The sequence below is a fragment of the Caloenas nicobarica genome, chromosome 2, assembly GCF_036013445.1.
Source record: "Caloenas nicobarica isolate bCalNic1 chromosome 2, bCalNic1.hap1, whole genome shotgun sequence".
Lineage (NCBI taxonomy): Eukaryota > Metazoa > Chordata > Aves > Columbiformes > Columbidae > Caloenas > Caloenas nicobarica.
Genome location: NC_088246.1, coordinates 18299198 through 18325568, shown reverse-complemented (window position 1 = coordinate 18325568; position 26371 = coordinate 18299198). Strand labels below are relative to the sequence as shown.

At 37.0% G+C, this 26371-nt stretch overlaps 1 protein-coding gene across 6 annotated transcripts in view; it reads right to left on the bottom strand.

Annotated features, from left to right (window-relative positions):
• The window catches only part of LOC135984940 (protein adenylyltransferase SelO-like), a 34662-nt gene that overhangs the window by 6558 nt on the left and 1733 nt on the right, over positions 1–26371 (bottom strand). For 2 of the 6 annotated variants that reach the window (XR_010605735.1, XR_010605734.1), the window contains exons 2-20: positions 26200–26318; positions 25826–25954; positions 25000–25064; positions 24847–24903; positions 24649–24747; positions 20614–20681; positions 19850–19937; positions 17923–17992; positions 17264–17336; positions 16508–16591; positions 14284–14413; positions 13580–13624; positions 13412–13493; positions 13230–13322; positions 10280–10359; positions 9377–9420; positions 3998–4077; positions 1394–3671; positions 514–1115 (exon numbers count right to left, since the gene is read on the bottom strand). Coding sequence is in view for 1 of the 6 variants with exons in the window: in XM_065627781.1 (XP_065483853.1) it covers positions 3549–3671; positions 3998–4077; positions 9377–9420; positions 10280–10359; positions 13230–13322; positions 13412–13493; positions 13580–13624; positions 14284–14413; positions 16508–16591; positions 17264–17336; positions 17923–17992; positions 19850–19937; positions 20614–20681; positions 24649–24747; positions 24847–24903; positions 25000–25064; positions 25826–25954; positions 26200–26318 (1529 nt within the window). In the remaining 5 variants the exon portion in view is untranslated. Of the gene's footprint in view, positions 1–513; positions 1116–1270; positions 3682–3997; positions 4078–9376; positions 9421–10279; positions 10360–13229; positions 13323–13411; positions 13494–13579; positions 13625–14283; positions 14414–16507; positions 16592–17263; positions 17337–17922; positions 17993–19849; positions 19938–20613; positions 20682–24648; positions 24748–24846; positions 24904–24999; positions 25065–25825; positions 25955–26199; positions 26319–26371 lie in introns of those variants that run through there. The other 4 variants (XR_010605737.1, XR_010605738.1, XR_010605736.1 and 1 more) reach the window with 4 other exon arrangements.

The window sequence follows — 26371 nt, the reverse complement described above, 5'->3', positions numbered from 1 at the left end:
AATCATAACTCATGCACTTAATCTACACAAAAGAAAAAGTTGGGCTTTCTTCAAAACAAAAGAATCAAAGCCTACAGAAAACTCCAGAAATCCATTTAAATGCTGTGATGATTAGACCTCTATCAACCATTTTGTGAATGTACAGGGCTGCATTGATTTTTCTGAAATGTAGGTATTCAAACTCTCCAAAGAACAGAGATAACATCTTAATGATACACAATTATCTGGCTTTATTTGGCACAAAAAAAGATGCTGCAACATACAAAAATACCTTCTTTGCTAAGATTGTAAATCAAAGCCTTTGTAAAAAATAGAAATTAATCCTTCACCTTTATCTAACCTATTGCCATATGAAATTGTCTTATTCATATAGACTGAGGTAGTGTGTACATTACTAGTGGTTACAGTATTTTAGTCTGAAAAGATCTGAAATTGCAGCATGTTATTTTTAACCTTTCTCTTTATCTCAAATGGAAGCAGTCTCAGTGGTTGTCATCTTGTTTGGGCTCTTACCTTACTGATATGGAAGAAGGACCTTCTGCAAGCAATCACTCTCCTGTCAGTTCCGAGGGTGAGACAGGTGAGAATCATGGGGATAAGTCCACCTGTGGGGCATCACCACTGCAGATGCTCCCAACTGTCCTCTGAAAGAGGAAAACAGTACAAACAGCTGTTTGATTAACAACCACGGTATTTTTATTCCCCATCTGCTCTTGCAGCACTGCTGTGTTTGTGTACTGTGAAGGAAGCGACAGCTCTGAACTGCAGGTGGAAGCCAAGGATTTTAGGAACTGTATCATGAGACACAGCATTAATGATTACATTGTCATAAGAAACCATACGATTAGAAACCAATGATTAGAAGTGGAAAGGGAGGTGGTATCACAGAAAATGCTGAGCATGACGTGGGCTCATTTCTCTACTTTTAAAAAACAGTTAAAAGGCAGTGTTGTGATAACTGTATTCTTCATGTGTTTTTCACACACTCTTTTTTCAGGAACTTTCAGAGTGGAAGAGTAGGAACTTACATGGATCCTGTGGCAGCACTACAGGACAGAACTGTCATTTATGGTTTATCATTGACAGTCACCCTGTAACTGGGAAACAGGCATATTCTGTTTGAGAGAGACACACAGAAGAGATTCAGTATCTTCAAGACTTATGAATTCTCATGGCTTTGCAGCAAGAGTTACTCCAAGGTAGTGTGATCACCATTAACAGTCAGCACTGACTAGTATGAAATTGGAATAGTCAAGATTACTAAAACCAGGTGATATAAATTGCGTTATAAAACTGGGGGTGGGGGGGAATGGAGATTTCCTTTCACATAAACCAAGGAAAGAGTACATGGCTGAGTCCATGAATGAACTCCTGGAGAAGAGATGTAGCTCACCTCATGCTCGCTGCAGCCAGAGAAATACGCAAAAACAATTTTCAGGGCTTGCCTCCCCGTCAGATGCTTCTCAAGAACCTGGCAAAAACCTCACAATGCACATCACTGCTTGTCAAACAGCTGCGTTTGGGACGTTGTGTTTCTGTGTGGAGATGCTGGAGGCTTTCTTTCCTTTTAACTATGGGTTAACATACAGGTCCACTTGCTACTGTTAACAGGCTTTAACATTTATAAAACAATTTTAAGAAGAAAGCAACATTAAAATGCTTTGCATTTCTGTCATTATTCCATGAGGTAAAGATGTACAAGCCACCATGTTTGGCCCCCAGACAACTTACCCCATGTTTGGTTCAACACAGAGTTCCTCACCCCTGATGGGAAACCAGGGCACAAGTTGCAGAGCTGCTGTATTTACCCTGTAGGCACAAATACTTTCATGTTCAAATAATCACTTCCTTGCAGTGTAACTCACTCCACTGCAGGTGGTAATGCTGACATGCATTTCATCACGACATGCTATTTTGCTTGTAATTATCTGAGAACAGACATCAACACCAATGTTTCAATAGGTTGGGAACGTCGCCCAGTGTTGAAGAGCTCCAACAGAACCCCCAGCAGATACACTCCTTGTACCTGGAGGTGTTGCCAGCTACACCACTAACCCCAAGGGCTGCAGAAGAGCAGGTACTGCCTGCACCAGGAATGGTCACCAGGCTGAACTGGTGTGAGCTGCTTCAACTTCAGACTGGCCTTTCATTACGATACTGCTATTTACATTTGAACAACTGACATTTACATTGGAACAGCTGTATATCTGGCAGGGAACCACCCTGAATCATTGTGTTGATTATAGTTAAAAAGCAAAGGCATTCAAATATTTCTTTAGTCACAAAAAGATTTCTAATAATATAAATTTTTCCCCACTAATTATATTTCTAGAAATAGATTAGAGAAATGCTAATTATGCCACTTAATAGCAGAATCAAGAATTTCAGAATCAATTGGCACTCAAATTTGGAGTTTCTAAACCAATCCACTTTGGATTTGGGAAGAGACGAGGTAATGTCAAAAAGTAACAAAGCCCCCAAATAAGTAACTTTTGCTGTAAACACTCGAGCATAACATTGCACCTGACTGCTTATGTATTCATTTTGGCTTAATTATACACGAAGTTTTGTGATGTGGAACTGGAGTGTCAAACAAGGCTAAGTAACAGGACCCAGGACTCAAAGACTAGACTTTGTTACTCAAAGCACTTCTTTGTAACAGCTTCAGCTAAATTTTAAAATTAATACTTACCCTTGCAAGACTTTTTAAGTCCCTTACAGCATCAAGTGGCTGGTTACAAAAGGTATATTGACCTGACTATATACATAGTGAGATACTTCCAAGAAAGTCCTTTTCCCTATCCAACCAGTGAAATTTTTCCGAGGCATTATATCTATGCACCAACAATCTTTCTACTACTATCAAAAGATATCCTTTAAAAGAGCTATGGGCCAGGCTTGATAGGCACCTGACTCCAGCAAAGGCATCAAAATTATTTTGGAGCAAGTCACTCTCAAGACAGACATCTTTGTTCACTATTTAATTGAATTTCCTTCAAATCTTTGTTGGCGGTTGAACGGAACAAAACAAGGCCAAAAAGAGAAAAGGTGGCAAGGTTTAAGTGTAAGATAATCCTCTGTTTCAGCTCTGGAAAAGACTTAAGAACATTTATGTCTTCAGAATACAATTGTACAGTGTGTAACAGCAAGGAGAATTTTCATCAAAATACTGTATGATTAAAACTAGCTTAGATGTATTTTAAATTGACCAGCCATTAAAACTTGCTGAGACACACACAATCAGCCACGAACTTGAAGTGGCTGTGACAGTTTGGCAGAACTTAAATATTGAGACTCAAATTAATGCACAGCTGAATATGAAGAGCAGTTATAAATTCCAGTATAATTTGCTGATGCAACCATACATCATGGTCCATTTCTTTAATCTTTAGACCTTATAAAGTTGGTCAAAGCTTCTTGTCTAACAGAGTAGCAGATACCAGCCCACAGAGCATCAGGGCGAGAAGTTCCTGTGGCTTGATCCATTAATCCCATTTGAAGGACTGAGCTCCGACGCTGATAGTTTTTCTCGCTTGTCCAAACTTCTCTCAGGATGAACAGCTCACTTTAAGATCCCTGGCCCAAGGCGGGGGGCGCAGGGAGTAGCCAGCTTTCTCTGCAGCCTGCTGCCTCTGGAAGGGATGGTGTAAAATCTGCTGTAGGAGATGAACCTGGAAGCAACTAAAATGGGTAAGTTTTTATACAAACATTTTCCTGCAAACAAGAAAAGTCTCTGCCACTTCATATTATGCATCCTCCTGGCTCCAGGAAGTATTCCAAGAGTTGCTTACTATTATTAGTGCTACTATTAATATAGTCACTACTATTTATTTTATAATTAACACTATTAATAGTTTTCTTACTATTTTTAATAGTAATTTCTATTAATAAAATGTTGGTCAAAGTGTAATATAGTTTCGAAGTGTAAATGCAACAACTCTTTCACTAACAATTATGCCAATTATTAATAAATATGTCAAGAAAGAAATAATTTTACCTCTGAGAAATCATTCAACTTAGCTTTTTGCACTGCTGACTCTGCCATCCAATTCCTAAGTATGTATCTAGGATTAACAGCTGAAACCAAAAGAAAATAATGTTAAATTTAGGTAGATTTGTTCAACAAAAGCAAAACAGTCATTGAAATGTGTCATTAAAATCTTCAAGAAGGTTTGATTTCCAAATCAAGAACAAAATGCACAAAAAGTAAAAGGAATGAATCAATCTGTTTATTTTTATGAGCTGCTAAAAGGACTTTTTAAACTTGCACAATCAGTAATGCCAAAGTGTGAAACCAAAATTAGATCAGTATAGAACATCACATTGATACACAAAGGATTTCCTGTTATGAACAGCAGCAAACTTTTCAAACGTGATGAGTTTACCATGGCCTGGGTTCCTGCTACATTGTTGGAAAGCATATTCCAATGTTGTCAATACATTCTTGGAGATCAAAAAAATGGATATTATATTACTTAATTTAAGAAGAACTATTAAGATATTCATTAAAATATATGTACTTAGATATTCCTTCCTATCATATATCAAAAGTTTAGCCATAAAAGCCTTTGATGTGGCATTTTAGCTGTATTTTTAGCAACTGCTTTTTCAACTTTACTTTTCATTTCTGGGGGGTGCTGGTAGGGGGAGGTTCCCCAGTTTTTTCCGCAACTGTCTGCTGTATCTTTTTGGAAACCCCCCATGACAGCTGCAAAGCTTCTCTGGCATGGAGGTTACAGGTACATTGAAAATGAAACTGCTGAATTAGTAACCCAGGCTGTATCTTACAGGACGGCAACTAACGACTCATAAAAGGAGTCCTGTCAAACTGTATGCCGAGGAGAATTCTCATAAGCACATATGGCTTTTATTACCAATTTTTTAGCAGATAATGTCAATGCAGCTCTTATTTTTGCTCTGCAATTAAAGCCTAGGATTCTACTTCAGAAAGTTTTGCCTCGAATTAATGATCAAAACAATGTTACAGATTAATTGTAACAATCATTTCAAGCTTGCATTGAAAGTCTAAATTTGACAGTGGTCTGCATATTTTCCCAAATTCAGTAGCGGATTATTACATGAAGAGAATAATTACTGAGACCAGAGGCATTTCACCCATGGACTTGAAAACAAAAGTCTGTGATTTATCGACATACACAAACTTCATATGTTCCTCCTATTTCCATTGATCAGAGAATCATAGAACATCCTGAGTTGGAAGGGACCCACAAGGATCATTGAGTCCAGCTCCTGTCCCTGCAGAGGACAACATCAGAATTCACACCAGGGCATCTTCTGCCTCCAGTTCACACAGCTCTAAAGGGTTGGTTGTCTCACCTGGCTGCCAAAACAAACTTGGGATCAAAGAGCTGGTGGCAGAACCAGCATTAAAGGGAATGCTGCAATGAGGGAGATCATCTCAGTAGGTTTTGGTATTAATAAATGTTCGTTCAAGCCTCATACTTTATATATTTCTTTCAAAAAAAATCCATGTAGCTTTAGAAAATATTCTTATAAGTAGCCTTACAGTATATTTGAAAGAGGCAATTAGAGAAAAAGCAGAGTGTTCATCAAAATCACCATCCTAAATTTCCTTCTACTCAATTCCTCTAATCTATTTTCCTCAAGTTGCACCAGGGGAGGTTTAGATTGGATATGAGGAAAAATTTCTTCATGGAAAGGGTTGCTGGGCATTGAACAGGGAAGTGGTTGAGTCACCACCCCTGAAGGTGTTTAAAAGACATGTAGATGATGTTCTCAGGGACATGGTTTAGAGGTGGACTTGGCAGTGTTAGGTTAACAGTTGGACTTGATGATCTTAAAGGTCTTCTCCCAAAAGCCAATAAATACAACTAGCTATTGGGAACCCTGAAAACCTCTACACAGTCACACCACCACTTTGCTCTAACTGCTAAAAAAATTGTGTTTTCCCACTTGGCAAAATAATTTGCTCTGGCCAAGTATTTGATTTAATCCAGTAAATGGGTTTTCAAAAGTAAAGTATGATAACAATATAAAAGAATATTTCAAAGGTGAAAAAGTTAACATATGAATCACACAAAAAATGATAATTCACATAAAAATCATGACTCATATTAGCAAGAGAATATTTGTCCCAGAAATATATTCTTAACAATTGCAAATTGACAAGTTTCACAGTGGCATTAAAAATATCTGTAATTAACACAAGTGACAAGATAATTATGAGACAATAAGACAAGCCAGATAAGAAAAGGACAAAGCAGAAGAAATTTTGTGCCCTTATGAGCATTTTATGATCCAGTCTACAATTTATTTTTACATGCTTCTTTTATGAAGAAATGCAATGACAGACTTGTATCGGGATTTGGATTGTCAAAACTTCTTTATCAACTCCTGAGGACTTATGTTTAGGCAGTACAAGACAAAGTGCTACTGAGGTCTAAAAACTAAATGAAGAAAGAAAAAAATAAAGATGATGAACCAACTTCAAATGCTTCAAGGAAATGTACTTTGGGACATGAACTATTTACCAGACATACTAATGATGAGAGAAAGGTGATGAATAATATAGTGTTAATGGCAATATATTCAAGGTCAGTCAATACTAAGGACATCAATAATAAGAAATTTAGTGGGACTTACCAAGCCATAAAAAAAAAAATCTAGAGAGCCCTGACAGTTTTTTCTTTAACGTGAAATGCTGGGTAAAAATGCACAGTTGACTGAGTTGAGCCAGATTTCTGCTGCAAGTTGTACTGACAAGGAACAACTGTCACAAGCAAATACTTAAACAAAACCCCCCAATTTTAAAGAGACCAAAAAGGCTGTCTGAGAGATATATTTAAATGTATAGTCGTAAAAGAGAACAACAAAAGAACTCTGTAAGAAACTTCAGTCACACTGTAATATGGAGCAGCTAGCAAAAAAAAAATTGATGATTTTAAAAGGAAAATAGATTTAAAATAGAACAATAACAAATCAGTATCAGTAGCTTGCTACAAATTTCTATAGCTCTCTTGCATGAATATACAGTGATGACCAATTATATGGAAGAAAAGTTAAATAACTTTACCATGAATCTTTGCATATCAAGTTTTGGAAGGCTACCAAAACTGAGACCACTAGCACAAGTGTGGTCCTGGAGGCAAAATCTTTTCCTTGTCTGTCTCCTGTACTAGAAGATCTTCTGTAGTGCATATGGAAAAACACTATGCTGGTTTGCAGAAGATAATTCCCAAACTAGAAGCCTTTCTGATCTGGAACTCAGAACATCATGATTTTCTCTAAAAGAAGACTCAAAATACCATAGAAAAATAAGAAGTGTGTTTAGACAGTTTTCAGCATTAAATTTCAGCTGAGGAAAACAGAGGAGCTCAAAACCTTGAAAGAGTAGTTGAGCTAAGAGCATCAGAGTCCCACAGTTGAAACTTCTTAAATCTACCAAAACACAAATAATAAAACTTGGTAACTGTTTTCATATTAGCTTTCTAAAAGTACAAGTAAAATTCTAAGAAGTGTTCTTAAAAATTGATGAAGCCTTCCTTAGAAAATGTGGATGCAAATTTGAAGGTCCATGTGATGACGAGTTGTGCTTTATGTAGTTTTTACTGTCTTACTACTGAAAGTCAGTGCTATTCCTGCCATTTTCCTACTAAATCAGTTAAAGCTTTTGAAGAAAGCGGCCTATCAATATCTAACAAAAGACTACAGTCATTTCCACTGGAAATGAGAACAAAACACCCTGCAAAGCAATGGAACACTGAAGCTTACAATACCTCTCATGTAGACTTTATCAGATCCTGCATTTCCTTCATTTCCTTTTTGGCCAGAGATTTTCAGCCGATCATTGTCTTTAACAGGCAAATTTCAAAAATTACCACAGGTTACTGCAGATCCAAAAAAATCACTCCCTGAACAACTCTTAAAATATCATATCCACTGTTTCTGCTGTGCTAGACAGCTAAATGCAGTACTTCTACCACTTGTATTTAGAATAAGTTGGAGAATTAAAGTACCTTCCTTTCATGACTAGATAGTCCTTTCACAAGTAAGGAGTGGGTGCCTATCAGAAACCTGAATTCTTTCTAACATGTAGGAAGGATTTGGACATATGTGAACACTCAGACAAATCTCAGACCATTGAGCCAGAACAACATGCCTCCCAAAATCTTGCCTGATGTTACCAAGTGTTCATCCCCAAGGAATAACAATGTTCTGAGCAATGCAAACTGACACATTCACAGACTGCTGAAGGAAGGAAGTACAGGAGAAGATTATTCTTGCACTCAGGAAAAGCAGATATGCCAGAAGAGGAAGGGCAGCTCTCACAGGGAAACCAAGTCCGAGGGGCCCTTTCAGGGAGCACCCTACTTTGCAATGAAGAGTTACAACCTGGGGAGCAGCCAAACCATGTTCACCATTTCAAGACACTAAGGTAAGGCCCCACTTGAGACATGACAAGATACAGACAACCATGTTCCCGCAGGCCAGTAATTCTTAAGTTCTTAAAGGAAATCAAAAGGGAAAAAAAATGAATCAAGTCCACAAGCACCAAAGCATGAGACAAACTGGAAGCCTGGCATCTCCTAAGCCCCTAAATGGAAATTGTAAAAAGGGGGATTTAAAAAAAAGTAAGAGAAAAAAGAAATACAGAAAGGTAAACAACAAATAAGGGAAGGAAAAATAAACAAGTAGGCAAATGAAGATTGATATGGTATAGACTATAGCTGGACAGATGAGCTGGATTGCTTCAATGTCTATATTCACATATCGTGTGATGCAGGTCAGAGCAGCCTTTGTGGACACTCACAGGAGGAAAAGAGCTTTTCATCACTTGTGATTCCAATCACTCGAAATATGAATGGACACGTGCTCTGTCCTTCAAAACCAGCAGAATCTAGAGAAGAGCCACTTGGACTAGTAGTGGTGGCACATTTGCGTGATCTCACTCTTAGGCTTCAGTTAACTGATAAGAGTATGACTGTATTACAACAGATGGGGTTTGGGCCAGACCAATTTCCTCATAAATGCAGACAAATTAAGGATTTTTAATTTTTTTTAAGGAGGGAAAAGGAAGGATCCCTAAGGAGGAAGAGTGCCTCATAGCCCAGGATCATCTTGATCATTTAGCTTATATGAAAAATATGCATATATTCAAAGTCTAGCCATACACATGTGGCTAGATTCTAATCACAAGATTGGGTGAAACTGGAGATAGCCACAGTGATTGGAAAGTATCACCAGATTTACAGCAATGTAATGAGTTTCTCCTCTCAAGGAGAACTAAAATGTACTCTTTTTCCAAAAAGGAAAAATAACTAACACGGGAGAAACATATGTAAATAGATCGTTGCCATCTCCAAGCATATGAATTCCTTTGGATTGTTTTACTCACTTGTCATTCTTGTTCTTCTTTTGGTGTCTGAATCACCCTTGTTACTATACAAGAAAAACAAACCAAAAGAAGAAAAAAGAAAGTGCTTTAGCTAATGAAGATTATACTTATTTATTTTTAAAAATACTTTACTTGACTTTCATTAAAATCATTAAGTGTTCTGGTTTTGTGTTCAGTGGAAGCTGGTGTGAATCTCTAACAATGATTAGACTTGGAAAAAACTGCACACTTTCTTGCAGGTTTTGTATCTTGTATTCATTTTTTCCCCTAAGATTATATTTACTGACTAAAACTTCCAGGTACCTGATATGCACTTCTATTCACTACTATCAGCCGTGCACACCATATATAACTAAGAAAAACATGTTACATTCTTCACTGATTTAAGACAAAAGCATTGGTAGGAAGTTCTAACATGCATGTCCCTATCTATGCAACACCAGCAATTTCCAAACACAATCTGTGTATTCACAGCTGTTCAACTTCCACCTGCTGTCATCCTAAAGCAATCTTATTACACAGTAAAAATATATGTTTAACCAGTAATAAAACACTGTTCATTCCTATGTCTTTGCAAAGCCTGACTTTCAGATTCTTGGACTGAATCTGGTATTTTAACAAAAATTATTAACCAAAGAAATCTGATCAGATTAATGAAGGACAACAAATACAGACCACTCCTCCCATGTAATTTTTATGTACCTGTGTGTCAAAATAGAATGACTACAGTAATGATTATGGAACCTAGCACAACCTAGAACCATAAAGACAAAAAACCCCCATGTTTGGGCCAGTTTACCAGACCCACTATAGACCAATGAAAATCACTGCAGATTAAAGTTGCCAGCCTCTGGAAAATGCACACCTTGTGTTATTTTTCACTTGAAACTGCATCAGACTTACCGACTTAATCTCAAGAGGTACATAGAAACCCACTCTGAAAATAACTTGTGTTTACCCAGATCCTGGAGAGCCCAGAACTCCTAAAGAGAAAGAAACAATTGATGTCAGGTGATCAGAATTTTATTCCTGTTAAGCAAAAAACAAAGTAAACAAATGAATATTAAAAAGATATGAGGGAAACACATAATGACCCTTCGAGGAATTTACTCCAAAAAAATTCCACTAATATATTTTCCTCTGTATTTAAATTATTTCTTTTTGCTAGCACAATATGTGAATATTAATCTGTCTCTGTTATGGCAAATTCTGCCCAAACACCTCCAGCACTTCACCCCTATTTTTCCTTGGCTTATTGTCTCACCTATTTTATTTTTTAGGCTACATAATACAGGTTTTACTTTTTTTCTGAATGGATCAGGTCTGTTTGTAGAGACTTTTTTTTTTCCAAAATTGTGGAATAATGAAAATAGATTGATAAAGAAAGATAGAGTGTAGAGAAAAAAGGAGACGTAAGGCTACAGGGATAAGAGAAAACTGAGAAGAATCGAGACAGTAGGAGAGGAGACAGAACTTGGAAAAGGCAGAGGGAAAACAGAGCCTGGGGTTACTGCCCCCAGTGTTGGCCAACAACCACCACCACCGAGGCCTCCCTGGCTGACCACACCGAGCCAACAGCTGCTTCATATTGCTTGGCTGAGAGCAGCCAAAGCTCAGAGACAGAAAACGAACTTCAGAGAGAGAACAGATCAGACAGAAATGGACATAGATAAAAGGAGGTACACAGCAGATGTACAAGGCAAAAAAAAATGGGCAAAAGTTAAGTAAGGGAAGTTATAAGCCAGACCAAAATGAAGTTTTGAACACATCTGTGTTCTTTTAAAGGAATGAGAGTCAAAAAATGTAATTAAAACCACATTTGAGTAGAAAAATGATTTAAACTACAGAAGTGACTAAGAGCTGAGAGACAACAAGGTGGATAACAGGTGAGTGTGGGAGTCATGCATTTGTTCAAAGATGTGTGCAGGGTTAGGCTGTTTTAGGAGGCATTTCAGAATGTTTCCAGTTGATACTAAATATAAGGACTCCTGCAGTGTTCCCAAAGGGTTCTGGCATTTTTGGGTCAATTTTGGCATGCAGCTGAAAGAAACATAAGTGATCTACAAATCAATATGAGAACTGACTTTGTTACTGACAAAGTATTAGTGTGTGAACAGACAGCACGTGAAATTAATATTGGGAAAAAAAAAAGTTAAAAAAACCAACAACTTTTTACAACCATACAATTGCACCTGCTTTACCACATCAATTCTGGGCCTAGGAGATTGTGGGCTAAATAATTTCCTTGTGTAGGAAAAAAAAAAAAAAAAAGGTCAGCTGCTACCAAGTGAAGACTGAAAATGACCCTTGCTGTAGTAGCAGGGTCACAACTACACCATGATCGTTAGTTCCTCGGCCTGCACCTTCAAAGAAGGGGAGATGTAGTTGCCATAAATGCCATGACTGCAGAAATCTGGGACTGGCTCCATCCTGCACGAGGGTGGCTTCTGCTCTTCCTGTTGCACACTGGCTACTAAAAAATTGAAAAATCCCTCGTATTCTATGACAAAAATACCTTATCTTACAAACATGCCCATCCTCTTATCAGCCCTTTTGTACAAATAACGAATTCCACAGCTATAGCTCTTTGTATTTTTGTTGCTTACCACTGGAAAATCTCAACTTTTTAACTATTAATGGTTTCCAGCTCATAGGAAGTTCTGGCTAGATCTCTGACTTAACAGAAGAAAACAAGGAAAAATAGATAATTTGGTCAAAAATCACTTAATTATCTAGGACACAACTGGAAAAAGAAACAGTAACTCCTCATTTTAATTCTATGTTTTACACACAGTCATTCTGCTCCCTAAAACAACCTTGTAAATCCACCTGCTGTCATTTTAAATTAGATTCAAAGACAAAGAGAAACAATTCAGAAGATACAGGAAGACAATGAAGTTTCCCAGGCAAAGTAAATAATATTCCTGACATGGAAAAGGCACTGTATTAAAGAAAAAAAAAAAATCCATTTTGGCTCTTGCAAAAAGCCTTCCTTTTTTTCCTTTCCAGAGCAGATACTTAAAAACTTTCCTTTCAGAATTTCCCCTCTACATGTTATCCAATTATTATTTGTCCAACATCTCACTCCAGTTCAAACATTTCAGCCATATTTCTATGTCTAAAGGTTGCACTATATCCAGGTAAGAAGATGATCTCTTTTATTTTAATACTCTCGTCTCTTTTTTGACTATACTTGGTTCTGAATAATAAGTTTAGGCTGAGTTTGCAGCAACACAGGCTGAGAGTCTAGCAGGAGCTTACAATGAGATGGGATCTCACTTGTCATTAGATACTGAGATAAGCTGACGGCCCTGAGAGCAGATATTCAGGTCACCTGGAAGACCCATGTTAGGAATAGTTGAATTGAGCTGAGGTTGAAATTTTCCTTATCAGCCCTGTCCAAGTTCTTTTGTGTCTTATGAAATACTACCAGAAGATTCCGAATCAAAATGATCAAAAAGAAGGGGTGGGGGGAAAGAAGGAATGTTCTTCCTAGCAGACCCATCTTAAATGTGAAAAAAAAAAAATCACATTCCCACCTGTGTATGAATCTGACTACTCACATTGGCCTTGGACTAGAGGCTGAAAATTTTACTTCAACAATCTTCATTAATGTATCTTTCATCAGCACTTGTCATTAATGTATCCTTCAGTACTAGACACAAGCTTAACACAGGGTGGTTATCATGACACAGATATATTAGTCTCCCTGTTCCTTAATAATGCTAAAACGACACGTTTCCTAGGCAAATCATGGCTTGAGACATTCTCTATTACACTAGGATATGTCCAACCCAATTTTCTCATTTTACATTTAATATTCCTAAAACTAGGTGCTTGTATGAATTAATACCTCAGGAATATGGAGCTTCTTTAACTGGTCTTGAGTAATTTCGCTGAGCTGTCGAAATGTCATTGTAAAATCAGCCTTTGTATCTTCCATAAGCTAGTGAAAAAATATATTTCTATCAGAGTTTTTGAAGTATGGGGTACCAGTCCAGATGGTTGCCAACAAAATTAGCAAAGCAAACTCACTTTTAGGAGGAAAGCAATCAGATAGTTATCATCCTCATTCTTCCCAAGAAGACCCAGTTTTGTTTTGAATAGTTCTGTGAAACTGAAAATAGTAACCAAGTACGGAAATTGTCGCATAACATAATTTATAGTATTGAGACAACGAGTTTGAGTTCTGGGACTGCATACCGGCTATAATAGCGCTCACCATATCCCTCCAAAATCTGGGAAGCTCTGCAAAAACAAAAGAAATGTCAAATTGTATGGAACTACAATACCACTGTGGGGACAATCCTGCTGTACACCAACCAATGAAAACTTCTTCTGTCTGATATCTCACAAACATTGATATTCTGAATATACTGGGATCTGTAATGGGAAAAAGACTGATGGGAAACATTTTAATAGGCTTCAAAAACATAAATAGCTGCTACAAAGAAGAAAAATACAATGCTCTTCCCTTTCATATTGAGTAAGAAGGCGTGAGTCTAAACCGAACAGAAGATTCATATTAGGAACCTTTACAATAAGATATTAAAATACTACCTCATTATTTCAAGAGGATGTCTAGTCTTCATAATTAAGCACCTTAAAGAACAAGCTAGACAAACCTATAACAGAAAGCTACAGGCCTGGGTCCTACCTTAGGGAAAGGAGAATGGACTATACAACATCTAGGACAGCCTTCCTGTCATTTTTTGCTACTATTTAAGCCTGACAAAAATGTTCCTCTCCTCCCCTGACCTTAATTAATTAATTAATTCAGAATCCATTTCCACTTAGAAAAAAATATGTTAAAAGCTAATCTCTTTCTTTCCTATGCATATGGTGATTAGAGCATCTCCCATCTCACTAGCTCTTTTAAGAGTTAAGATATTTTAAGGATTACTTACAGCTGCTTTTGCCTGGGATCCAATAAAGGTTTTAGAGCTTGTAACAGCTTGCTCAGATTAAACAGCCCAACATTTGCCTGGTTTCCTATTTTATACCTCCTTTCATCATCAGATGTATTTGGAACAAAATCTGTTTCAAACAAAACATTACTGAAGTGCATTCATTTTTATACTTAAACAGTAAACTAATAAAAGCCCTAAAGTTACTAAATATTTAAAATCAGATCACAAGGACACTTATTTACAGTGACTATTATTTGCAAATTCAAGGAATACATCCTTCACAGACAAGTTCCTATATGTCAAAAGTGACATTTTCCTACTTGAAGATACAAAATAAATTTAGATGCTTAAACGGAAAAAGACCATTTTTGTGCTAAAGAAATTGTCTTATTCAATGTTTTTACTATATCTAGCGCTACTATTTGGCACATAGACTAAGCAAACAACTGTACAACCAGAATCAGGATTTATAAGTATTTTTTGAAAAGTAACATGTATAAACAGGTGTATATATAGCCCACCTAAGGAAGATTTGTTTCAGTTGTATAAGCAAGCTTTAGGTATGCACATAACAATTATGGCTAACATGTTCCAGTACGCAAATCTATTATTTGGGAGATAATAAATATCTGCTATGAAAGTTCCAGGTATCCAGCAGAAAACTGTCTGCACACCTCCAGCAGCAGGCTCTGACTGGCTGCAGCATGTGCCTCTTGCTCAGATCCAATGCAGATAAGCTGATCAATGCCCACAGCACTGCCTCTCAAAAGACATCAATAACAAATGGAACGTTAAGGAAGCCTGTGACACGTGTCAGATCTGGTAAGTGGTTAAAATCTGAATTTTAGCTCCAAAGCATTTCACCTGGTTCTGGGGTGTGCTGGGTCTGGCTGGGACTGAGTTAATTTTCTTCCTAGAAGCCTGTTGGACACTGTGTTTTAGACTTTTGGCTAGAACAGTGTGGATAACATGCCAATGTTTTAGCTATTGCTGAGCAGTCCTTCAAGGCCTTCTCTGTTCTCTCTGCAACACAGCAAGTTAGGCTGGGGGTGGGCAAAGGGCTGGGAGGGGACACAGCTGGGACAGCCAACCCCTATTGACCAAAGAGACATTCCATACCATATGGCATCATGCTTAGCAATAAAAACTGGGGGTAGTTTTTCCAAGGCAGCTGTTGCTTGGGGACCGACGTGGCATCAGTCTGCTGTTGGGAGGTGGCAAGTGCATCACTCGATGCACCTTTGCATCACTCGTTGATGTCCCCCCCGTCTTTTTTCCCTTCACTTATTCAACTGTCTTCATCTTAACCCATAAGCTTTTTCTCATCTTTGCTCTTCCAGTTCTCTCCCCCAACCCACAGCAGCAGAAAGTGAACGGGTGGCTGGTGGGTGCTTAATTGCTGGCTGGGGTCGACCCACCATATAACAATCTAAAACCAGGAAAGTCCTATTTTTTCAATACAAAAGAAACAATATGTCATTTATTCGCATGAGATTTCTTTAATTTGAGGATGCAGTCTCATGAAAACAGATAGCAAGATAATCACTGCTAATTCCGAAGTGCTCAGATGCAACGTCTAAAGCAGGGGTGTCAAACTCATTATCACTGGGGGCCACATCAGCCTCGTGGTTGCTTTCAAAGGGCCAAAAGTAATTTTAGGACTGTATCTAATAATAGTCTAATCTATCTAATAATAGTCTAATAATACACATTTATGTACATATTGGACCTATATCTATCAATCCTGGACTGAGTTCATACTTTCAAAGAAAGGTTGCCATGACTGGGGAGGTTTGATTTGTTTTCTTCCAACGTATAATTAGCTGCTGAGACTACAAAGCTGGAGCATGATGTGTACAGCTACCATACAGCACTTTTGCTTTTGGCTGCTTAAAGCACTGTGCAATTTTTAGTTTTCTACGTTTCTGTTGCATTATCGATTCAGTTGATGAAGTTCAACTGGAAACATTCTCATGAAAATGGGTTTAATAGTAATATTTGATTAACAAGACTTTTAGCATTTGAAATGCAACCCGTATAGCATATCAAAAGCTGGCCTCTGAAATATTTTTTTTCCCTAAAACTCTTCAAACAACACACATGCTCAGGATTTTTCTGCTAATAATTTTAAGAGTTTTCATGCACAGAAAAACTACATAAATTAAAATTAAAAATTATTTTAAGTAAATAAATAATAATTAAAACCAGGTGTCACACTCACTTGGGTCATACGAGTCCATAAATCCAAATGGACCATAATCTATTGTTATGGATAATAAACTGAAGTTGTCTGTATTGCACACACCTAAAATTAAAGAATGAGGAGAAACAAAAGTTAAAATCCCACCTGAAGCCTGTAGTCTCTAGAAAATTCCCCGTGAAATAGATCAACTGAATCCAGAGAACTTTGGAGCGGTTACCTTTCAGAAATCAGACTCTGGAAAACAATCTCCTTTCTTACTCTTGACGTGGCATGCATTTGAAGTATGAAAATGAGAAACGATTTGCTACATTATCTTGCATCTGATTTGTATACCTAGGTGGCACTGTTTCCTTTTCCTTCAGTGCTACAGGGAATTGAAATAGCATCTTGCAAACTGGTTATTAGCTGCTTTCTAGGAAGCTGGCTTTGTGTGCTGTATTAGCATGACAATGCTTTTTCATAATATAAATCTGAAGAATTTACTTAGTGGTGGACTCGACAGTGTTAGGTTAACGGTTGGACTTGTTCATCTTACAGGTCTTTTCCAACCTAAACGATTCTGTGATTCTGTCAGATATTCATGTTTTGAAATATTAGAAAATGTTCCTAACTCTGTTACAAAAGCCTTGTATTTTTTATTAATGCATAACAGATGCTGCTGTAGGAGAAGATATCAGAAGAACTGAAGAACAAAGTGACAGATAAAAGCCATCTTTAAGTGTATGACTATGAAGAGTCACTCCTGTAAAGCCAATGCCATCAACCACAGCTTACCATGTGCAAACCCCACAGACATCCACAATGCAATCAGATTTGCCGTCTCTGATACGACTGTAGAGAAAAATTCCTAAAACCAAATACATCTTTTACTTCAGCTCTTTTGAATCAAAAATATGGAATACAATAAATAACATAAACCTTTGATTCACTTTAGAAATACATCATACATTTTATTTTTAAATATATATCTCTGTCTAGACTTTTCCTTCACATTCTAAATGATCTGACTGCACAGTAATCTTGTCCACCAAATATAAGTACATGCAGATGCCCTAAAATAAATTAAAAAGTCAAAAACAGAAACAAAGACACCATATGTACTAATGTATATACTAGTATATACTACATATACTACTTTTATACTAGCAAAAGCATAATTCATGACTTCATGACCACTGCTCACAGAAAATGGCAGCTTCCCAATAAACATTTCCATAATGAAAAATGTTGAAGAATGTTCATATTTTACTTCAAGAAAAAAAAACTTCAAGCAGCAGATTTTTACTGAAGAGAATTAACATAGTTTTGCTAACAAAACCTGGAAGCTTACTTTAAACTTTAAAACCTTTTAAAACTTTAAACTTTGGAAAGCTTTGTATAATTGTTGTTCACATGCTTGTGGAACATAAAAATAAGTTTTAAAAAAGACTTACCAGATATCTGTTTGAATCATCCATGGCTATTGATGGAAAATGTTCCTGGATGATAAAATCTAGCAATCTTCTGTAATATGAGAGGCAGAATTCTTTAAACAAAACTGGTACTTTCAGAACTGATCATTCAAAATTCTTCTTTCAAACAGCTAAATGCTAATCTACAGCTTGCTACAAACGGTTATTAGAAAACTCAATCTATTTATTCTGATGAGCCTTGGATTAAGCCCCTCCAAATGCTTAGAGATAAAACCTAAGGTTCCAGTCAAATATGACTGGAGGTGGTCACACAGAGTTAAAATTATTCCCATGTGTTAAACTTTCAGAACACACCAGGATCTTGTTTTGCATGCAGCACTATCAATTATTTAGGGGGAAAAAAAAGTTTGCATATCCAAAAAAAAAGTATAAGATTACACATAATAATTCTACATCAGAATTCTCACAAAGAAAATTTTATGGCTGGATTCTTATAAAGTAGGGTTACTTGCCGTGGTAACAAGCCATTCCCAAAACAGTGCTGCATAGTCTTACAAGACCAGCTCAGGAAATTGGGATACATGCATTACAAATTACGATGCCTGTCAGATGTATATCTCTGCTGATTTAAAGCTTTAAAGTAGAGTGGCTGGCATTTAGGACATGTAGGAGCTCCCTGTAGGATGCTCCTGTGGCCAGAGCCTGCCAGGGCCACTGGCCTGGGAAGCTGGAAGCACCATCTACACGTGGGGTGGGCAGCCCAGGCAAGGGCTGGACCTGGGCAAGGGCTGGACCTGGGCAAGGGTTGTGTGGCTGTGCACACAAATATTTAGGTTTTACCTTGTGATCAGGTTGTTGGAGCAAATCACTGAACTCTCCTCAAACTGTGATGGCTTTAGCAGAGTACCTAGCAACCTGACTTTTAGAGGGGTGTCTGACCTATTGCCTCTGAATTCTAGCTGGTTGCTCCAGGACATCCTCTTTCAAGAGGATCTTCTCTGAGGAGGAAGCACAGAGAGTCACACCAGCCTTGACCTGCTCTTGGCCACTCTTCCCTCCGAAACAAGCAGGAAGGAGTCGGCTATTCCGCATGACTACAACTGGTCTTTACATGCTCTTTAAATCCAATGGGTCACAAATACCTTAACCAAAAAGAAAACCAAACCAAAACTTAAAATGTGTTCCTTAATTTGGTCTTTCAGTTTTACAACAAAAATCTGCTGAAATTTCAAAAAAAACAGGGAAAGAAAGACAGCACAGGGATCACGCAGGAAGCGTAATTGAATTATCAGTTACTACAACATACAACTGCTATGAGCTCTTGCTTGTTTTTAAGCACCCCAGAACAATGTCTACTGCTAGTGATTATGAACCTCTACATTGCTCCTGAGGAGAAATGACCAACTGTTAAATATTTACAGTGGAATTAAAAATTTGTCATGCTAATTGCTTGAAGTGGCATAAAACACACAAATTAATATTGCTAAGAAGCTTAAAACCATGCAATCATTTCTTATATAGTACACTTCTCTGGTGCTGCATGTTTCTGGAGAGCATACTTTATATAACACACTTAGGCTAGTGATTTATTTCATATTTCTGTTAATTTAGCTTCACAGGCAACTATGAGAAATGTAGGAATTTATACTCTAAATTCACAAATCTTTCCGAAACAAACAATTCCTCCCTAGTGCTTAATTACCAGATTTATTTTAGCTATAAAACCTTTCTCATTTGTAAGATCCAGGTCTTCAAAAACATCTAGAGGGTTTTACCCTTATGAAGTAAGACTGCTTGTATGCTTGTAGAAAAATAGGTTATCTTCTTAAATTATGCAGTCTTCCTTTCTAAATAATATATGTCTAAATTCCAACTGTATATATGCATTCTAATACATATTTGATTGTCAAGAAAACTAATATAGTTCCTATGAAGATTAAATTCAAACCTTTGTAAATCCAGTTCCCCAGCGTGAGCTAAGATTTCTAAGGATCCTATTCGAAACCATGATTTGGCAAGACGTAGCACTATTGCACCTGAAATATAGACACGTGTTTAAATGTAAACAGAGTATCAGCAAAATAAAATAGTCCCATAGTAAAAGCTGTCCTGTGTTGTTTCTATAGACACAGAATTTATATATGCATAGTTGATCTGGTATTATGCTCAACGCATAACATTGTACAATATTACATGTATAATATTACTTTACTACACATATATTTTGATGATAAAGCTTAATTTGCTATACAAGCAAACACAGGCAAAATTCCAGTACTGCATTAATATTAGAATTACTCCAAAGATACTACCAACAAAGAAAGAACCAACATAAATAGGCTTTTCCCCAGGCTGTGCTGTCTCACTCTTTTTCAGAGCAGGTGTAGATGATGTAGCAATGGCACAGCCACAGCAGCATTCCCAACGTCCTAGTATTGCTATCACAACAATGGAAAACTTCCCTAGTTTTCAATATCATTTTTGTACCTACAATACCTATCCCACAATCACAGCAGACCTGCTCATAGGGCTTCATTTCTTTAGCTAAGATATGTTTGAGACTGATTTTGTCAGGAAAGGTTTTATGTCTTAATAAACAAAATGAAGCCTATTTAGTACCTTTGTTACACATATATGACATTGAAATGCATTTTTGCAATGGAGAATTAAGTTACAGTGTTGCAACATATTATTTTGAAATGTGTTCATTACCTCTTTCTTTCCTAATATTTCCATTGTAAAACTGGTCTCTCCACACATCATCATCACTTACAATTAAGCTGTAACAAACAAGAAATGAACATATAAATGTTATCTCAGGAAAAATAACTTATTTACAAATGACACAGGCAATCAGTAAACTGAGGCTTACCAAGTTTCATTAGCAAGATGTAGTTATTTTGTATTCATATAATGTTGCCCAATTTCCATTACTTACATTGTTCTTGGGGAGGTGGCTGCATTCAAAAAAAGTGTTGCACTCATTTGGAACCTTGGGGACTGATTACTGTGATGATAACATTAAATAAGTCACAATTTCCTGAGGACAACAGCAAAATTAGATGGACAGAGACATTAGAAACCAAATTGTTTTATCAGATGGAGGTTGCCCTTTACATAAGCCAAAACTGTTGTCTCAGGAACTTGGGGGACAGATCTGGGACCCTTAGCAATCACGAACTCTTCAAATAGTATCAACACAAAAAAGGCATGATTTTGCTAATACATTGTAATTATCCCTTTCTTCTTCACTGCTACTTGTACTTGGGTTTTTAAAAAAATCTCTTCCTTTCATATGCCTTCGAATTAATTTGCCTTAAAATTCTGCATGTCCTACAAATTTTCATGTTTATCCAAATATTGAGATTTGTGAGTACTTGGAACAATTTTGCTTGCTCTAAAGTATTTCACAATTTACACTCATTTTAAAAATAAAATACGTAATTTCACTGTATTTTCTGTTGTATCAGGAAAATAAAATGGAATCAATCCTCATGAACTATGCAAGGGCATCATATTCCCCTAAGGTTAACGTGCAGGAAGTTCTCTCTCCAAAGCAACTGGGATTACACTGACAATCCAGCAGAACTAACGCTTGGTGGTATCTGAAAGACGTGTTGTCCCCTCAATAGGCACAGAAGACTTCTTGTTCAAGCCCAGAAGCAGGAACATGTAGCTCATTTTGTATGATTCTTCTTTCTGTTTGCTTACTGATAAGTGGAAAATATTCTTCTATTCCAATTAGTTGGGTAGCATGCTATTTGAAAATCAATGCAGCTACTTACAGCTGCTATCTATTAGGTAGTTGAAGACTTCACCAAGAAACAAACTTCCCTTGGAGGTACACAGAAAAGGACAAGAGGCAAACCTACTATTCCATTCATAAACATGACTGAAGACAGTCGCAGGGTCAAAACAACTCCCAATCGTTAAATTTTCAGAGTAAACTAGATTCTGATTTTACATACTTTAACATCGAAATTTCAGAAATAATTTATCTGGACTAAAAGCATGGGGTATGCACGTAAATACGTACCAAAACCAAAGAAAATGAATGATTTGTCTGAATTCTTAAACAGTGCAGTTGCTTTCAACAGTAACTGTGGCTTTGAAACTAAATTATTGTTATTATATTCTGTATTTTTGAAGGTTAATGGTTATCCAAACTGAATGTTCTCTGTCAACCGCAAAGAACAGGCAGTGAATTGTACCAGAAGGAGGGGAAAAAGTATCTAGAAATCTATCTGCTCCCATTACTGGAGCTATACTGATACAGGCAAAATTAGCATTTTTTTGCAGAAAAAGACTCTTTTGGAAACAACCATATATGATTAGTATGTCTGTAGGAGTAAGTACAAAAAGTGCTGACATAAATTAAAGGGAAGAAGAAAAACTCAATCCTTCGAGAAAACCAAAAAGATTCAAAATGGGGAATGAACCCCAGACACTAACAAAATAGCATTTGCATCAGAGCACTAAGGGAGAGGAGTCAGAATAATAAAGCCATGAAATTTTACTGTTTTGAACAGACCTCTGCCAGAAGGGTTGTTTCTTTTTAGACTACGTAACTCTTAACAGGCTGTCTGCAAAATTCCTGCAGAATACCAGCACTTCTCTTAGTACTGACACAAAAAGCACGACGATTTGGTTAGTTACCAATACAAGTTAATGGATGAGCAACATGTAAGAGCTGGCCAGATAGTGGAGCAGCCACATAAAGATAGCTACATTTGCATTATAAAAAAAAGTTTTTTAAAATGGTCCTTGTAGTTGGTAAGTAGCATTACTTAAGAGAAGGGAGCAGGAGACCAGATGTACACTCAACCACAGGTAACAGAGCACTGAAATTGTTCTCACCCCAGAGAAGTTGGAGCGGCACTCACAGAAGGACGAATGGATTACCTGGCTCTAGCTTAAGGGCTGGACTTTACCCTTCCAAGTGCTCTGCTTGCCGTTCTGCACAAACATCAAACCCACTACAAGTAAAGGCCACTCTGAAAACTGCATATTGACTCACTTTTTTGATCTTACACATAACACTGCTAACTGGTAGTCCCAGTATGTGACTGAAATGGCACCATATGAAGAAATGTTCTTTATCTGGCAGTAGTCATAAACTGTAGCACCCCATTGGGAACACAGTACTTAAAATTAATAGAGCAAACCAGCCTGCTGGGTGTTCTGGGATAGTTTGTAAGGCTTTTCCCCACACTTCTGCCAAGACTTGACAAGACCTCTGCAAATGCATCCCACCAGCGTCAGTGCAACTGCTCCCCATTGGGAAGAATATGGATATCAGCTGGGCTTTTTCCAAATGAAGTCTTGCAAACAGCGAGGAGAGCTTGTACAGCAGTTAAGAGAGCCAGGCATCTAACCAATTTGCCGGCAGAGAACTAAAGCACACTGTGTACTCAATAGCATTTGTGCACAATTAAGGAGTAATTTCATATTGGTTTTGCACTGAACAATTTGTTGAGATGACAGCCAACAAAGGCTATAACCTTGCCAGATGCTTTCCTGTTGATATTCAGACAGATTTAAAGTTTGGCATTAACAGCCAACAGCAGAGGGTCTCAAGGTGAGGTCAGTAAATAAACCATCAAAAATGTCATTTACAAACGCTGCACTTCAACAGAGTAAATGTGTTAGAATGAATATTTGAGAGATTTGCAGACACTTTGCAAATACAGACACCTACCCATGTGGCAGCTGAGTACAGGCCTTTTCAGCAGAACATTTACTTTCTTTAAAGCCTGAAATGCTGCAGTACAGACATGAGACCAGTTGGAACACAAAATGAACTTGACATTTTAAACACCATAATCTGAAAGATTCAGTTTACTTAACTCTGAGAAAATAATCCAAATGAGTGAATGTATTAATATTAGTCAAACAGAATTAGCTTTATATTACTTTTAACGAAATTTCCTTCTCTGCTCAAGGGGTGTTTGCACAAATAAGGAATTGAGAGCAACGGCTTACTTTCAGTACTACCTCCAATATTAATGTCTATTCATCTGACTCACAATTTTTCCTACCAGTCTTAAAAATTGCAACTAGGTGACTACGACTATACAGAAATAGCCACTTCCAACATTTTCCTACTTGGCCTGACTCTAGAAAAATTCATCCAAATACTTTAGTGTCATAAAAGACTCATTAACCATGTAAAATTTATTAATAGACTAACTGATTATCCACATAGACTAAAGGTATTATTATTATTTACAAGGCAGGAATCTAGTCCTGCTGGTTTGCAAATCTTTTGGTGAGCAACAAGGGAGAGAACAATTTCATTTTTTTTAAAGAGAAGAAACTCTTGATTGCATATCATAAAAGCTGGAAGGGAGTTAGTGTCAGACATAATAATTAAATCTAACTTCCACTTATTACATTCTTTACAAAAAGAACCAGATTTCAAATTAAGGTAATTCAGTTAAGACAGTCTTAGAAGTGAACAACAGCTGTTCACCACAAGACACAGACAGTACAAAGTATTGTATTTAAACAGAGTAGTACTTTAAAGCATACCAAAGACAAAATTGATTAATTTCTGGAGGTCATTATTACTGGAAAGCTTTATCCAAAAATCTATGAAACTGGAGGGATATGTTTTGTTCTGATTACATACATGTGAAAAGAAAGATCTATCCTCTTGGAAACTGTCTTGCTTTATTGATGCTCAATGAATCTCAGTCACAAAATTACCCGTAAATAAAGATAATATGAAAAAGAAAAGAAATATACCTAGCAGCTCTGCTTGTGGGAATTCCAAGATAGTGCATAGCCTCACTACACAAAAATTCTCGCACAGAAGAGCGAAGCACAGCTCTTCCGTCACCAGTCCTATGGAGAACACAGAAATAAGGAATAGGTCATAAAATGAAAGCAAATTTCAAAAAGAAAGCACCCAGTTTTGGTGTACATAGATGAACTGCAACTCACCTGGAGTATGGGGTCTTTCCTGACCCCTTTAACTGTAGTTCCCACCTCTCGCTATGCCTGCAAAAATACAATTAGTGTTTCAAACAGTACAGCTCAGGCTATATGTGAATCAGCTAAATAGAATAGAGTCAGTCACTTAAAAAAATATCACACCTGTTTGTATATATTCCGATCAAGTGGGCTCTTCCGTCACCCAGCTGCCCTGCCCAGCTGCCAAACTGACAAAAAAGAAAATAAAATTATTTTCCTCTATCATTTATAGCATTTATATTTTAAACAGTACAAATTACACATAGGTTCTCTGTGATCTACACAATATAATGACAGGTTTGCTCAGGTAGTCATTAAGATATTGATGCCTAAAGCTGTTTTCCACACTCACACCAATATTAATCAGAAAACCACAGAAAAAAAAAATTATGCCAGTAATCCCCATTTTTTTCTCTACCTTCCGGCTATGACATACAGCTACAGGCCAGTCTTTTCTGTATAATGGGCCTTTAAACTGACACAGCTTGTAATTTTTTTTTAATTGCAAATTACAGATCAAATCCTAGCATTATTTTCCATGAATAATCTTAGTAATTTCAATGAAACTTAACTCTTAGTAATCATGGTATTGCTGAGTGCAGTAAGGCTCTGTCCTTCTTCAGTCCTCTGAGCTGATAATACCTACCATGAATCAGAGCTCGTCAGGCTGCCAGGGTGCTAAGCAGACTGCAGCTAACAGAAGTTAAAAAGATAATTTGCTTCTGGCATAAACAGAAGCAGAGGAAGTAGACACGGTACCATGAAAGAATATTATAGTTCGCTTCCACTTTCAGCCCTTTATGAAGAACAGATCCACAATCGAAGTGTCCATAAGCGTTCATATACTTGTGGGTATATACTGATACACTTACAGATATAATCGAGATTAATATAATTCACATGAAAAGACCTACATAATTCCACCTGGAAGAACAAGTGTTATAGTCACCTGATGACCTCCGTATCTATGCGCCAATGGAACAGACCCAAATATAACTTTCCCGCCACTGACGAACTGAAGAAAATCAGATGTTCCTTTGACAGATATATCAAGATCCAAAATATTTTCAAGAACCTCCTGGAGAAAAAATAATACAGGTAGTACTTGAATAGGATAAAATACTCAGTGGTAATGAATGTGTTTTCTCTACCCATTTTGCTAGTAAAAGACGTATCACAATATGTTTTATATGTTCTATTTGTTTAAAGTATATATTGATGTGATGGTTTCACAATAAAGAGCATATGAATATTGAAATATACTTTAGTGCATGTACTAACAATCTCTTTTAATTAGACAGGAGCGAAAAAATAATAGCCAACCTTTGAAACAGCTACAAGACGAACTCTAGATTTAAAAGGGGTAGGATAGACAACTGAAAAAACGCAGTTTCTCACATTACGGACATAATTTTCCTGGATCACATCAATTGGAAAGGAATCTATCAACAAGAAATACAGAAGAAATGTTTTTTAACAACAAAACCAAAAAGCA